At 45.0% G+C, this 14816-nt stretch overlaps 2 protein-coding genes across 6 annotated transcripts in view; one reads left to right on the top strand and one right to left on the bottom strand.

Moving 5' to 3' along the window:
- The window catches only part of MRPL42 (mitochondrial ribosomal protein L42), an 11213-nt gene extending 8428 nt beyond the window's left edge, over positions 1–2785 (bottom strand). The window contains exons 1-2 of one of the 5 annotated variants that reach the window (XM_010561872.1): positions 2713–2785; positions 1195–1301 (exon numbers count right to left, since the gene is read on the bottom strand). In XM_010561872.1, coding sequence (XP_010560174.1) covers positions 1195–1276 — 82 coding nt within the window. In that variant the 5' untranslated portion in view covers positions 1277–1301; positions 2713–2785. The other 4 variants (XM_010561870.1, XM_010561868.1, XM_010561869.1 and 1 more) reach the window with 4 other exon arrangements.
- An 11670-nt stretch (positions 2786–14455) lies between these two features.
- Positions 14456–14816, top strand: part of UBE2N (ubiquitin-conjugating enzyme E2N) — a 20266-nt gene continuing 19905 nt past the window's right edge. The window contains exon 1 of the mRNA XM_010561867.1: positions 14456–14585. Coding sequence (XP_010560169.1) covers positions 14556–14585 — 30 coding nt within the window. The 5' untranslated portion in view covers positions 14456–14555. The remainder of the gene's footprint in view (positions 14586–14816) is intronic.

Genomic DNA, 14816 nt, shown 5'->3' with positions numbered 1-14816 from the left:
CCCCCCGGGGGGGGGGGGGGAGTGAGCGAGCAGCTGCGTGATGCTTAGCTGCTGGCTGGGGTTAAACCATGACAAATAGTAACAGTCCCTTGTATAGGAACCATACCATAGGCATCTTGCCTTCCACAACTGTGTAGGTACGCATGCCTAAGATGGGCCTGGGAGGTGCCTGTAGTTGACTTTTACTGGCAAACCCCTTCCTTTACTGCCAGAACCTAACACAAATCCACGTTTAAGTTTCTGAGTCAAGCTTCTTCTACCACTACACTTCAAGAACTGAATTATGATCACAAGAACTAAGTCTTTGCATGTTCTGAGCCTTCTGTTTTCAAATAAGTCAGAAAAAGGTTTCAGCTTTTTTGTGACACGTTATTTTATGTAGACCATGTTTAGTTTTAATACAAACAGGATTCTTCTTGGCTGTTCATAATGGAGGGGGAGAACATTCTGTGTGTCAAAACTGGGAAAGCTGAAAGAACCAAAAAGAAACTTTTGTGTAGCTTTTTTCCTCTCAGAAATATTTAAATTTAAGAATTTTACATTTAAGATATAGCTAATATACTTAAATATATATTTTAGATATAAAATTCTTAAATTTAGAATTTCTGTTAGCACTTCCATGCTTCAGTTCTTCCAATTAAATCATTCTTAGTTATTAAGTTGAGTTCTGGTAAAATATTACTGTAAATAGTTCGTATTTCTTCCTAAGATTTATTTCCCCTCCTTGCCCACTAACCTCTAAAATGTAACTTCTCCATTATATTTTCTCCATTCCTGTCTTTTCTACCACCTTTACTATCTCCCCTACATCTTTCTATTGACATCTAAAACACGGACAGAAATCTAAGAAATAATATTGCCTGTTTTCACTTGTTCTCTGTTTATGTTAAGTAATGAGATTTTACTGTAGCCTATTCTCACCACTGTTTGTAAATCTGAAAAAATAACTTTAAATCTTCAAGTATAATCAGCGGTAAGAGGGGTGATATTTACAAGCTAATTAATAAATTAGAGGACCATCAAAAACCAAATCAAGATATCCTTTAACTATCAGCAGAGAACATAGAATATCAGACTTGATTCTGTTCAAGTGAAAATTCACTTCCACGCTGCCACTACTTTAAACAGTACAAGACAGAAAGTCTCAAAGAACAAGTTTTAATATAGGACTTCTACAATTTCATCACTACTTACTCTGTAGCGGGGCCCGCCTACAGGTTGCTACTGAATGCATCCAGAAGAGGCTGGACCATGCGGTTCTGAGCGATGTTGCCATGCTGACAGCAGAGAGGAAACCAGTCCTGGACAAGACAGAACTCAACTGGACACCGTATCCTTTTTTTCTGCAGAACACCCTCTGAAAGAAACCAGTTTCGTAACTGTTCAGGGTACAAAAGACCTACAATTTAATTTCTTGAATATCTTAAGGATAAATAAAATGTGTGCAGTCTATTTGTCATTATTTATCAGTTGTTTAGAAGTCCTTATTATTTAAGATACTGGCACCTGCTTCCTTAATAGTCAAATGTGGTACATGACTTTATTTACTGAGAGGTACTCTTTGAAGGTACGTCATTAACTTAAAAAAAAAGTTTCCAAGCTTGGGTCTTCTCACAGTTTTTCTACTGGTATTCACCCACCTAAGTTTTGCATCCTTCCTTCAGCACAATCCACAGAATTATTCCTGAACCATGCTTTTCCTGTTCACAATGTAAATATCATCACCCAGTACAAAAACAGAAGTACTTATAAATAACACTTGTTGTGGTTTAACAAACACTCTAGATACAGTTGGTTTCATCCATCTCAAAAGCAACACACCTAAAAGCTACGAAAACACCATTTAGAATACCCTAAATATTACCCAAATTTCACAGAAGCGGAAAGACACATATAAAGATGATCTTAAGTTTTCATTATCTACAGGGAAAAAAAATTGTTTCAAAGGGAAACTTTTAACGGTGCTTAAAAAACATAACTGGAGACAGCTTAAAGACGTACTCATAAAAAAAGAGAAACAAGACCTATTTAAAACTACTTTGTATTTAGCGTTTCAGAACATCACCAGAAGCGTACGTTTTCCAATTTCGACAAATAATCATTCATGGTTTTCTTTACCGGTGACAAGCGCTGCTGAAGTCAGCGAACACTCACAGAGCACCTCCAGAGCTGCTCATAACTTTCCTCTGAACTCATTAACAGAAGAGGTGTGAGGAATGGGGCGGACGGGGCCCACCTTGTCCAAGGTCAGGCCTCCAGCACCTCACCCAGCTCCCCAGTTTAAACGGGGGCGCTCCCACCCCTGCGACAGCACACGCAAAACTCCTCACGGTCCCTCAGCAGCAAGCGGGAACGCGAAACCCGCCACTTCTATTATTAAAGAAAATATTTAGCTTAAAAAGTCACTAACCCGCCAAAGCAAGCCAAAGAGTACCCCTCATAAAAAACGGATCTGCAGGCTACTAAACAAAGCCCCCCGAGTGCTAGACAGCGATTTAACCCCTCTGGAAGTACCCGAGCCCCCCTCCCCCGGCCCAATTCGCAGGCCTAGCTCGCGGTTCCCCTCATCGGCCGGGCGCGACGTTGTCATCAACTGCAAAAATGATGTGGGGACGGGAGGGAAGCGCTGCACAACGCGACCCTTCAGGCGAAACGGCCCGACCGCGGCGACCGCAGCCAGGCGGGAACAACCACCACCGGCCCGCCCGTTACCTGCGCGGACTCCGCCGCTTCCCCTCAGCGGCCCGCCGCCGGCCACCGCGCCGGAAGCGGCACCGAGTCCGCTTCCGCTTCCGGCGGCAGCGGCTCCTCAGCCCCGCGGCACGCCGGGAGACGTAGTGCGGGTGGGCGGGGCCTCCCGCCGGGTGGGGCTTCCCGCCCTACCTGGCCCCGCCTCCGGTAGCCTGTCCTGAGGTGGAGGCGCTGAGGGGGTGTATCGGCTGTGGAATAAACCCCTCAAATCCCGTCATTTGAAGGGACATCTGTGACTTTATGGGTTATTTCGCAAGATTGTGAGCATAGCCTGCCTGCTTTCCGGGTTAAATTACACAGTGGCCGCAGCAGCCCCCTCTGTTCAGCTGGAAAACCTTGGCAGTACCTGTCACACCTCCTCGCGGGGAAGGCCTGGGTTTTACCTACGTGAAATAGCGCATTTCAGGTATTTAAGGCAGGCAGAAAACTCGCCTGAATGCCACGGGCCCAGTGCTGCTCTGGGGCTGCTTGCTTTGGTTCTTTCGGAGACCCGAGTCCCAAAGCGTTTCAAAGACAGTGTTATATTTACAGAACATTGATAAAAGACAAGGAATAGAGACACAAATCAATTACCTGACCTGGTGCTCTAGTACCTGACATGGCACCATGGCTTTCACACACCCAGGAGCCATCTCGAACTCCCATCAGCCAGCCATGTCTCGGTTCCTTGCACAGAAGAGGGAGAGTTTCGGATAATACCTCCCGAAAAGGCTGCGACCTCTTCCAGACATCTTCAAACCAGTGCACCTTTTCTGGTCGTTGGCTGCGGTACAGCAATTTCATCGCTGGAAACCTCACAATTTCAGCAACATCTAACCATGTTCTGTAGCTGCAGAGCTGTCGTTACACTGGTAACTTCCAGAGGTGTAGCACAAGTATAGCCAGAAATCACTAGTCAAGAGCCGATTGTTCCCTTTAGCAGCGGCAAAGGTTTATTTTTGAATGTTTTTCCTGACAGTGGAAGATGGAAGACATCCATTCTGGGCCTTCTTGCAATATGAGATTCAGTAACGCACGAGGGGGGCAGAGATGGGCCAAAACGTTTTACATACTACTTGGGAGAGATGGAACCGAGGTGGGAGATCACATCTCCACTACAAGGCTCCTCCACATTTGTGGAGAACAGCTCTCTCCATCATTCCCGTCAAGTTTCTGCGTGCAGCTACAGAGGGGTCTGATCTGGGCTCAAGCACCAAACAGAAGCAACACAGTTCTGTGTGTCATTTGCTGTGTACCAGCTCATTATTCCCACAAGGAAGTCCTTGTACTAGGATGAGGGCAGCCCTTGGATGAAGAACAGCCTTTCGAAGCTGAATACAAGCAAGATTCTGGTTATACTGATGGACAAAGAACACATGCTGAGGATTTTAAGCTCAAGAGCAGTGTTGACAAAAATAAATAAATGGTTATAAACTGTCTGAAACAAGTGTGGTCTGGAAATTAGAAGAAAGGAGTGAAACGGCCTTTAAGGAGTGACCTTCAGGCATAGTGGGGATAAACTGAATTACTTCAAAGTGACTGTTGCCAAGTTTATGACCAGGAACAGATTACGACAACGGGGGAACTGCTGCTCAGGATTCTTGGTCCCTTAGCACAGAACACTGTCATGTGTGCTACGTGTGTGTGTTTGTGTGTGAACCTGTGACACAACCACGTTGGGCCTTGTTTTAGTTTCCTAGGAAATATTAAGTAAAATTAAGGCTTCTCTGACTTATCTTGAAGGTGCTCAGAACTTAGTTGTCATAGCTTCTTTAAAAGATTGCCTAAACTCAGTGATGATGATGACTGGTTGACACCTCTGATTCTTAGATGCCTTCTCAAAAGGATATTGTTCATCCATGCAGGAGACAAAAATCCTTTGCTGTCCAGTGGAAACCTTGAAATTAGCTCCCGTCACAGCTGGAGACCACTGCAAATCACACCTGCTGTTTTCTCCAGTGTAAGACACTTTTTTTTTTTTTAACTTATCTTCTCTATATTGAGTAGCATCTGTTAGAAAAATCAATTTTTAAAAACCTCTTGCTAGCCCCTTAGAAAATTGCCCCCTCTATAAAAAATACTAGATCTTGATATGCTTGAGTACATTAGTTGTCATGGCAATATAAGTCTTCTCTGGTGCTCCTGCCTTACTGTTTCCTATATCAATTTATTTGCTTTTATCAAAACAATTTTTTTACTCTTCAGTGCCATATGTATTTTCTGAGGACTGCATACAGACACATACTCACGGGTATGCGCACTCTTTCTCCTCAGACACAAGTCTGAAAAAGAGGTTCTGATGTTACTGATGAATGTGACCAACAAGTCTTCTAACGGTGGGATTTTATAGGCTGGTGGTATTCAGCTGTTAACAGCTAAGGAGCTCATTCATCCATGAGATGGTAAAGAACAGCAAAAGAGCTTGAATTTGAAGTTTCTTTCTTTTTTTTTTTTTTAATAAATGTTGCACCACGTGCCAGTCTGTTCTGTTTGTTTTCAAATATTGTATTTTTTTCCATATAGCAAATACTACGTGGTTCTCAGGGGGGAATTTCTGATTCCAAACAGGAGGGCAGCCACCAGTAGGATTACTGGTATCTGTTGCTTAGTGCTACCACATCTTTAGTCTTCTCTTTCACATCACTGCAATAGAATATCACTTGCAAGGTTCATCAGAAATTGTTGCAATCTTCTGTCCCTTGTGTGAACTCATTGGGAACACTTGACAGCCCTCTGGAATCTCAATTCATAAAACAGGCTTCACTAGATTTTTTTTCAGATTCCCTGATTTTATACCCTCATTGCATAATTAGTTTTAAATTAGAGGTAACCTGTGGGTATTTCTATAATGATTTTATTCTGGAAATGTGTGCTTTTGAAGCACACACCACTCTAATGGCAAATCTTGTAACTTAAATCCTGGTTCTAAAAGGTTGCGATTGAAGGTACAGCAGAACTTTATTTTTATTTTTTAAAAACTAAACCACATTCCCTGTTAAGCTTCCAGGCTATTTTTAGATGGTTTCTATAAAAAGATTTTTTAGGATACAGTAGATGAGGTCTACCCCCTCCCTGACACATAATGTCTGCGAGTTTATTCTTAGAAGCATGTTCTGACGGATTACAACTTTCTGGTAGGGAGACAGGAATTGCTTAAGGACAGCTCAGAAGCGTGACTACACACTTCTGCATGTCTGGAGATGGGGTTATTAATAACTGCCAACGGCCTTGCTTGCTTCAGCAGGTTGTAGACAGCAAAGAGGAGAGCTGCTCACTCTGTGTTGGCTCAACAGAAAGGAGGTTGTTCTCTCCACTAACTGCAGGGATACTGTGGAGGCACTAATGGTGATGAGTTGCAGACTTCTGGGACTTCATGACTTTAAAAACCTGGAAAGTTTTGTTTCAAGGCTGCTCTCTTGCTGAAGAAAAACCATCATCTGTTCTTAGTCAGTTACAAACTTCTCCAGGAAATGTTCTGATAAAACAGTTGCCCTATAGTTAGGCAACAAATGCTGTGCAGTAATGAGGGCAGGACTATGTTGGCTGGCTCCATTTTAGAAGAACAAATTTATAAATCAGAGCTGGCATCTGGATTGGCGTGGGTTTTGTGTCAGCAGCTGCACACACACACCTCTTGTGGGAAATGGAAAATTGGGACTTGGCTGTTCCAGCTCTTTTGCTGCAGCGGCATATTTAGGAAATTGTTTCTTAGTAAAATCATTCAGGCTGCTCATTAGCAAACCAAATATAATAACTGTTTATTTTTTCATAGAAACCAATGTTTCAGAATCTTCCAGGAATAAGGATTTGGTTTCCTTTGTTTCCTTTAAATCTGGAGTAGAAAAGGTACTATACAATCATACCCTAGAAGTGGAACTGAATTTGTGAATGGATGGGTTTGTTTTATTGTAAAGGTGATGCCTTAACAATGGAGAGGGACGAGCCTTCACTCCTGAAATAACATATCTTAATCTTTGCGAGGTTATTCTATAAATTTAGGATAAAAATTTCTAATGAGACATTGTAGTTTAGTTATGGTCTTAATTCTCAAATCTTCTCAAGTTATGCTGTAGCCAGACAGATTTCTATGTTTTAAGTCAATCTGTAAACACCCAGAGTAAATACCAACACTTATGTCAATAGGCTGTCTTGGTTCTTTAGCAGATCTCACACCATCTCGTCACTGGTCCATCAGGTTACTAGTAAGAAGTCAAGCTGTAGCTGTAAATAACGGATGACAAAACTGTAGTGGTCATATGCAGCCTAAATAATTTGTGTTCCTGTTGATTACTGTAGTTCAAGTAAGCAATATTATGCCTCTATTTAAGCAGCAACCTAATGGAAAAAAAATCAAAAGCTATTTGCTACAGTGAAGGCTCCTACTCACAGCATCCCATTCTGAAGTCCTGAGTTGGTAAAACATATAACTGGTGGGGTTTTTTTCTCCTCTCAGTACAGTTTCACCCACTGCTGCCAGTTAAGATCATTCAGAAATTGTCCAGTGACTCTTACAATTAGTGCTAAGAGTAAAACACTGCCCTTCTGTGCCTCAGTTTCCCCATTTGTACATAGGGATCATAACAACTCTTGTAAAATACACTGGGACTTACTGAAGAACATTTTAAATATAAAATCTAGATATTACTGTGAGAATTCATTCTGTATGCATACATACATCTGTTTTTTACTGTTGAACAGACTTTCTACAATACTTGACAAAAATATAAAAATGCTTTTATGCAAAATAAAGAATCTGTGGTTTGAAATAGAGTTGTAATTGCAGTAAGACTTTTATAAGATTGCAAAGAGGGGTAGGAGGAGGAAGTAAGATTAGTCAGCCACAGGCTCAGCTGGCCTGGATGCACCCACTCAGTGAGTAACTCCATGACAGCAGAAGCTGTCATAGGAAGATGGTCAGCAGCTGTGTTGAATTGTTCTGAGAGTATTAATTGCATAATTGCAATTATTTGTTTATCTTTTCCTGCCTTTATTGGTGTACGGGGTGGTTGGCTAACTTTGTTCTCAGAGCTGCTGCAATCCCAGTGATGGTTGTGGGTTTGTGGGAGGAGGATCATGCTCTCCATCCTGGCTTTCACATCGGTGCCCTGGGATGAGATCGGCTCAGCCAACAGAACAGGTTGCTGCTGTGGGAAGGGGTAATCCTACATCTGCCACATCTCACTCTGTTTCCTACTCTTAGTGCCAGCTCTGATGCCTCAGTGAGCTGGTCAGAAAGGTAACCCAGCCGAAAAAACCCACCCTGTATCCCAATAGATGTGTACCAATGGAAGAAGGGGATCAGGAATATAGGGCAGAGTGCAGGGAAAGGGAGCAGGAGATCAGTGTCTCCAAAAGGAGAAGAGGCATCCAAAGTTGGGTTAATAACTCATGGATACTACAAGGGGCAATTTCACTGCTGTTTGTGTTACCTTTTGTCATCTCTGGTGCTTGCTAGACCCCACTGTAAGCCAAATCAATTCACTAGTCCAGCAGAAGACCAGACTAAATGGCTGGTTTTCTGCCAAGTTAGTGCATTGAATCAGCTCAGCAGGATCTGACAAGCCCCAGGGGTGAACGGTGGGGGAAACGCTGTGAGTGAGGAAGGAGAGTAGGAGGGGTGAGCTGCGAAGGGGAAGTAAGAAGTCCTCTTTTTGGATAGATTGACTCAGCTCTCTGGTATAACTTGACCTCAAATATGCGGTTTCACGCTGTCCCTAATGCAGTGAGCTATAGACAGTCCCCTTCTCACACCCTCAGATATGGGTTCCTGTCCCAAAAGAAAATGCCAGACCTACACAGCTGTGTGACTGCCTGTGGTTCACATCAGCTCCCTGCTCACCCAGGAACTATTCAGGCTTGCAATCAGCTCATGTCTTCTGTGAGATCATGATGTGAGCTGAGGGAGCAGCAGTGTGTGGCAGAGGAGGAGGGCAGGAGCCCTCTTTAGCAGCAATGCAAATACAAAGCCACGTAACCCTGACATGAGACTACACCCTAAATAACCGCTGTGAAGGCAGGCCTCGGGGGAGCTGGGCTGTAGGAATGAACTCCAATTTAAATGGGGACTACACGTGACACCAGTCTTACTGAGCACTGTACCTAAATTTCCTCTGAAATGCAAATATAAATGTTGCTTTATAAAAGCCTAACTGCAGCGTGACAAGATCGCTTCTCTAAATCTTTTTCTAAAATTGCGTTTTCAGGTGCTCTGAACTCAAGAAGCAAAGCATCAGGGAGGGAGCAGCAAGGGTGGCCCTGCTCCCTCAGGACGGGTGAGCCAGGAGCCGTGGGCACCCCAAGGGGAGCCGAGCGGTGACCCCACCGACGGCAGGTGAGCAGAGCAGGGCGGCTGCTGCCGTGGGGCCCGTCGATGGTCCGGGGATCATCGGGCAGGACGAGGTAACGGGCCGGGTCTGAGGCTGGCGCGGGAGCCCCCGACGCTGCATCAGGCACAGCTGAGGCGTAGCTCAGGAAGGACTGAACGAACACCCAGGCCCCTTAGAGGGCAAGGGTGGAGGCCCCGGCTGAGGCCGTCACCGCAATTAAGGTCTATTTGTGAACTCTGCGCCCTGACGCAAAGCTGTGAAGTCAAAACAGCGTCTAACAAAGCCTTTACTGATCCAAGGGCAGTACAACCACCCCGAGTCCTGTCTGATATCCTTGAACGGTTTATCAGCATGCGTCTGACAAAATACAGTCGTATAATATTCCCAGATTTCCTCGCGTTCTGCCTGAGGTGCAGGGTTTATTTCAGGATATTAAGGGAGCAAACGGTTAGCAATCAACAGGGCTGAGAGAGCATCAAACAGAACTCCAGGCAATGAGTCTAATGAAAAAATTCAATTTAATTTAAACAAAAGTATCAATCTAAATGACTTCCGAACACATAGCATCTAAATCTTTCAGCCTAGCAAAAGAAGAATACCAGGCTGAGTTGGGGAGGGCAGCTGTCTAAATGAGGACGCATGACTTCATTAATTACAATACTTGGGATGACAGCAGAATTTTTTTTCCATTAGACTTTTTTTTTTTTTTTAAAAAAAAGGACTGCTGAAACACTCTGCAAGTTTTGACAAACTACCTGTGTAGCACTGTGCAAAGCTAGTTTTTCAGATCTACTTTTTCTTCGCTCCTTTTCTCCTCTGTGTCCCCCTTCCTGTGCCCTCCAAGAAATTGCTGAACTTTTTTAGGTGGTTTTAATGGCATTGTCATATGTTTAATGGTATTGTCATACGTTTAATGGTATATGTGGCTTTGAAAAACTGGATGGATAAAGAAACTCTGTGCCATACTGCTCAAAATAAATAATCTGGCAGAGAAGAAGATATACATTTTAGCAAAAACCTTGAACTCCAGAGCAGGAGTGCTGAAATACTATTCTACCCAGGGAAGTGGAAAGCAGGAGCATGCTAGGCTGGATCACCCGTGGTGTCTCTCCAAGGATGTCTTCCAAGACACATGCCAAATGGAGGGTATGCACACAGAGCGGTGCAGGCTGTGGTCCAGAACTCAGTTACAGTCGCAATAATGGCTGAGTGGAAAATCCTGAAGGACAGGGGTGGACAATGGAAGGTCAAGGGGCTGGGAAAGCACCTGGAAGGTCCAAGGACCTCCATGCAGTGTCGCTAGCTTGAGGAGACAAAGCTCCCCTGGCACTTATGTGTCTTGTTCCAGCTCTGATTCAGAGGCTTAAGTTGCCTCCTTCGGGAATTTGAGAATGCTATAAAAGAAGGAGAATTTTTACTATAGCTTCTCCTGGAAGATATCCCTTGGTACAGAGGGAGCGCAAAGAAGCAAAGTCTAAAGCCAGTATTCTGGAGCAGCCAGTTTGCATGGCTTTTCCAGCACCTGTATGGATATTTGGGGATCTCTGCAGCAGTCCTTATAGGACCTAGAATGACTTAGGGGAACAACCTAAATCTTTGTAGACAGGACAACAGAAAACAATGGTTTTGTTCACTGCCATCTCCTGAGCAAGCTGACTTCAAAAGCCTCTTCCTAAAAGGAGACAGAAAGAGAGGTGTCATGAAACCTGCAACCTTCCCAGGATGTGGCAGGCCACTTGTTGAGCAATGAAAACTACTAAAACGTAATAGCTTCCCAGACTGACTTGCTGCAACTTCAGACTGAAGCAAGATTCCTGCTCTACACCACTTGAAAGGGAACGCTGAATGCAACATTCACGAGCATTTGTTTGAGCCAACTATGCTCCACTCTGTTCTTGCATCTCGCAGAGACAGGGCAAGGTTCACACAGCAGAAGTTTCAGCACTTTTCAAGAAACAGAGTAGCATTTTACTCCCACTGAGCCTAAAAGCATCTTTTGGCCCATGTTTTCTTCCACTTATAGTCAGTATTCCAGGGGAAGGGTAAAAAATAGAGTAGGAGAAGGCAGAAACAAAGAAAAAGAAGTAATTCTGCAAGCAGTGTAACAAAATACATTGGTTTCCAATTACTTTGGTCTTGAGGATATGGCCCAGTGAAGATTCTTTGATGTCTGATAGAGTGTTGGAGTCATGGAGTCTTTCTCCTAGTGGGATTACCAGCAACATTTTTTTTTTTCTTCTGTCTTCCTACTTTCATAAAATGCACAAGGAATTGCTATCTTTCACAAGGAATGCTTCACCTCTCCAGCTATATCTTTGTATTTGTTTGATGCTGGCAAGTGCAAGCATAGGACGGAAGGGTGAAAAGGGATCATTTAGTTTAGGTACCATTTCTGGTCTTGGTCCCTAAACTGCCTATTGTATTACATGAAATTTACAGAACATGGAGAGAACAATTTTAAAAATAACCTAAATATTTGCATTCCTTCTACATATGTCAGTATACCTGCTAACTCAAAATGAAGGCTCCTAGTTATAGCTGGGTGTCATAGCAACATGATTACAAATATTTTCAGTTATTCACCAAGTTTCAAGTCTATATGAATGTTAATTTCCTCTTTTCACTAACCTTCTGTCCTTGTTTTTTTCTCCTGACTCCCTAAGCAAAGTTCGCTGTAGTCCTGTTCCTCAAAAGCAATTAGATTCTCTACCCCAGGCACATGCTGCTCAGTGGTAAGCAGTTATTTATATGCAGGTCAGCACTGCATTGTGGTCGTCACTAGATGTTGTTAATTCCTTCACACCAACCTCATGGCTCTCCCAAGTGACAGACGATTTGGGAAGGCATTACTGTATTTACGCCTTGTAAAATTTACTGCAAAGTATGCCTTCATTTGCAAAGATCTGAGTTCTAGAAATGGGCACTAGCCTCAAAATTCTTCCAATCGAACAAGGATTGCTCGAGAGCAATTTTAGTACCACATGGGTTCTAAACGCCCAGTAGGAGCCCAGGCCTGAGGTTTACATTTGCCCATACCAAGAACATCTTGAATACTGTACTTTCCATATAGACTATTTGTGCCTGCAGAGGGGTGGGAAGCTGTGCTGTAGTCATTTGGAAGAGGTTTCACATCTCTGTGTGTGATCTCACCTATCTGAAAAAAAACCCCAACAAAACCCAAACCCAAATGCAACCAAGCGGAAAATCACAGAGACTGCTGCCACCAGAATCAAACAATAAGACACTGTGCGTCCTCGGGAGGAGAGCCCTATCAGCCAAGATTACAATTGTTTATTCCAAGGCACCAGATGTGCTACAGATACGTGAATATCTGTGAAGCTAGGAAAAAAACAGGCTAACATCCAGCTGATAAAACACATTATTATCTTAACAGGTTTTTTTCTCTTCCTTACAGCTTTTTTTTCTAGAGATCAACATTTCACCTTTTTAGGTTAGATGGTAAGTGCTGTGAAGGTGCCGAGTATACAAAAGTCTGTACTCAGTCTAGTTTAGTAGTAGCAACAGGTTGTAATAATTAAGTAAAAAGAAAAATCCACAATTAAAGAATAGTTCTATGTGTAACTAGCAAGACCAGATTTTGCTGAACAACCACATCTAAACACAGCCATTTCACATGCTAATGTATGCAAATGAACTCACCCATCTCCACTGCAGAACGAAGGGGTGTTATTGATGAATGCTTTACGCCCCAATTCTGCAAATGTGTTTTCGTGCATTTCTCTTGGTGTGTGTCACTGCATTGTTGATTTGACTGACTTCAGAGAAAGTTAAATCCAGAAAGATAGGAGAGCAACTAAGTGCTTAAAGGGCTGAGGATGTACACAAGAGTTCACAGAGATTATGGGTTTTCACGGATTTACGTGAAGTTTGGGATTACTGCTGTATTCAACAGCTGAGGATATCAAACAGTGTAGAACAAGTCTGTACTTGTTAGTTGCCTTCTTATAGTGCCAATGGCTTAGTGAGAAGGATAGAGAGGGAAAACTAGGTAAGTTTTTAGGAAGTACTGTGGTGAGGGTGAAGGAGTGAGGCACACCACTCTTCTGACACAGGCTTCATGTTATCGTAACCACTGTGTAATAACGTAAATGCTTAAATGTTAGGATATTGAACATGTTTGCAGTATCTGTGATAGGAACGTTTCAGCAATTACACAGTCCAGATTTGCCAGTGTCGGAGAACTTGTCGCGGTTTAACCCCAGCCGTCAACTAAGCCCCACGCAGCCGCTCACTCACCTCCCTCACAGTGGGATGGGGGAGAGAATCAGAAGGGTAAAAGTGAGAAAACTCGTGGGCTGAGACAAAGACAGTCTAACAGGTAAAGCAAAAGCCACGCACGCAAGCAAAGCAACACAAGGAATTAATTCCCCACTGCCCATGGGCAGGCAGGCGTTCAGCCATCTCCAGGACAGCAGGGCTCCGTCACGTGTAACCGTTACTTGGGAGGACAAAATGCCCTAACTCCGAATGTCCACCCCTTCCTTCTCCTTCCCCCAGCTTTGGTCAGTTTGGGTCAGCTGTCCCGGCTCTGTCCCCTCCCAACTCCTTGTGCCCCCCCAGCCTGCTCGCTGCTGGGGTAGGGTGAGAAGCAAAAAAGGTCTTGGTGCTGTGTGAGCACTGCTCAGCAGAAACAAAAACATCCCTGTGTTATCAACACTGTTTTCAGCACAAATCCAAAACATAGCCCCATAGCAGCTACTGTGAAGAAAATTAACTCTACGCCAGCCAAAACCAGCACAGAACTTTCCAGAGTGTACAGAGATTACGTAGATCGTCTAGAAGTTCTGCTTTTAAACCAGTGGAAACACTTGACAGGGAATCGTATGTGCGCAGGGTCCTATTGCTGGCTGTGCTGCTGGCCTGCTTGGTAACCTATGGCGCATCGCTTCATCTTTCTGTGCTTTTATTTCCCATCCACAACGATGCACGGTGCTAGATGTTACTATTACCCTGCAGCTCCAGTAGTGTCCTAGGGTGCTGGTGTGATAATTATACTCCCACAATACTTCTCTTTCTGCTAAAAAAAAAAAGGAGGAGGGCCACCGGCCGGGTGTTAAGACAAAGATGTTCTAAGGCATCTCGGTGAGAGGTTTAGTGACGCTCACGCCGCCTAAACTCGGGAAACGGTGCACGCCGTGCCATTACGGGTGCACGACCCTGGACTCTGTCAGCGTTGAGCGATGACCCCTCAGGCCTCGGGCGCCGGCCCGGCCCTCCCTCCGCCTCACGGCCTCCCCCTCCTCCGCGCATCACTGCCCACGGGCAGCGGAGCCCCGAGGACCCCCTTTTACACCCAAAAGAGCGGCGGCTGTCAGCGCCGAGCGGCCCGTCCCGACATCCCGAGGCGCGGCCTACATTGCCCGGCGTTCCGCGCCGTAAGGGCGGCGCCACCGGAAGCGCGGGGCGGACTCCTTCCGGCTGCGCGCGAGCCCCTGAGCGGAGGCAGAGCCCGCGAGCCTGCAACCCCGACGAGACAAGATGGCCGGGCTGCCCCGCAGGATCATCAAGGTATCCGCGCCTGGTTCTCCGCTGCCGCTACCCGCCGACGGAAAAGCGGAGCTGGGAGAGGTGGGGGGGGGGAGAGAAGAGCGGCCGGGCCGGGCCGGTTCTCTCTTTGCGGGCCGGGGTCGGGGCGCTGCTTCCGGTGGCCGGCGGTAGGGCCGCGCGGGGGCGGGGCCGCTCGCAGGCCTCCTCCTCAGCCCGGCGAGGCGGGACACACACGGACCCGGCCGCCGTGGG

The sequence above is a fragment of the Haliaeetus leucocephalus genome, unplaced genomic scaffold (genome assembly GCF_000737465.1).
Source record: "Haliaeetus leucocephalus isolate CR32 unplaced genomic scaffold, Haliaeetus_leucocephalus-4.0 Scaffold151, whole genome shotgun sequence".
NCBI classification, from domain to species: domain Eukaryota; kingdom Metazoa; phylum Chordata; class Aves; order Accipitriformes; family Accipitridae; genus Haliaeetus; species Haliaeetus leucocephalus.
This window is presented reverse-complemented; position numbering and strand designations above follow the sequence as displayed.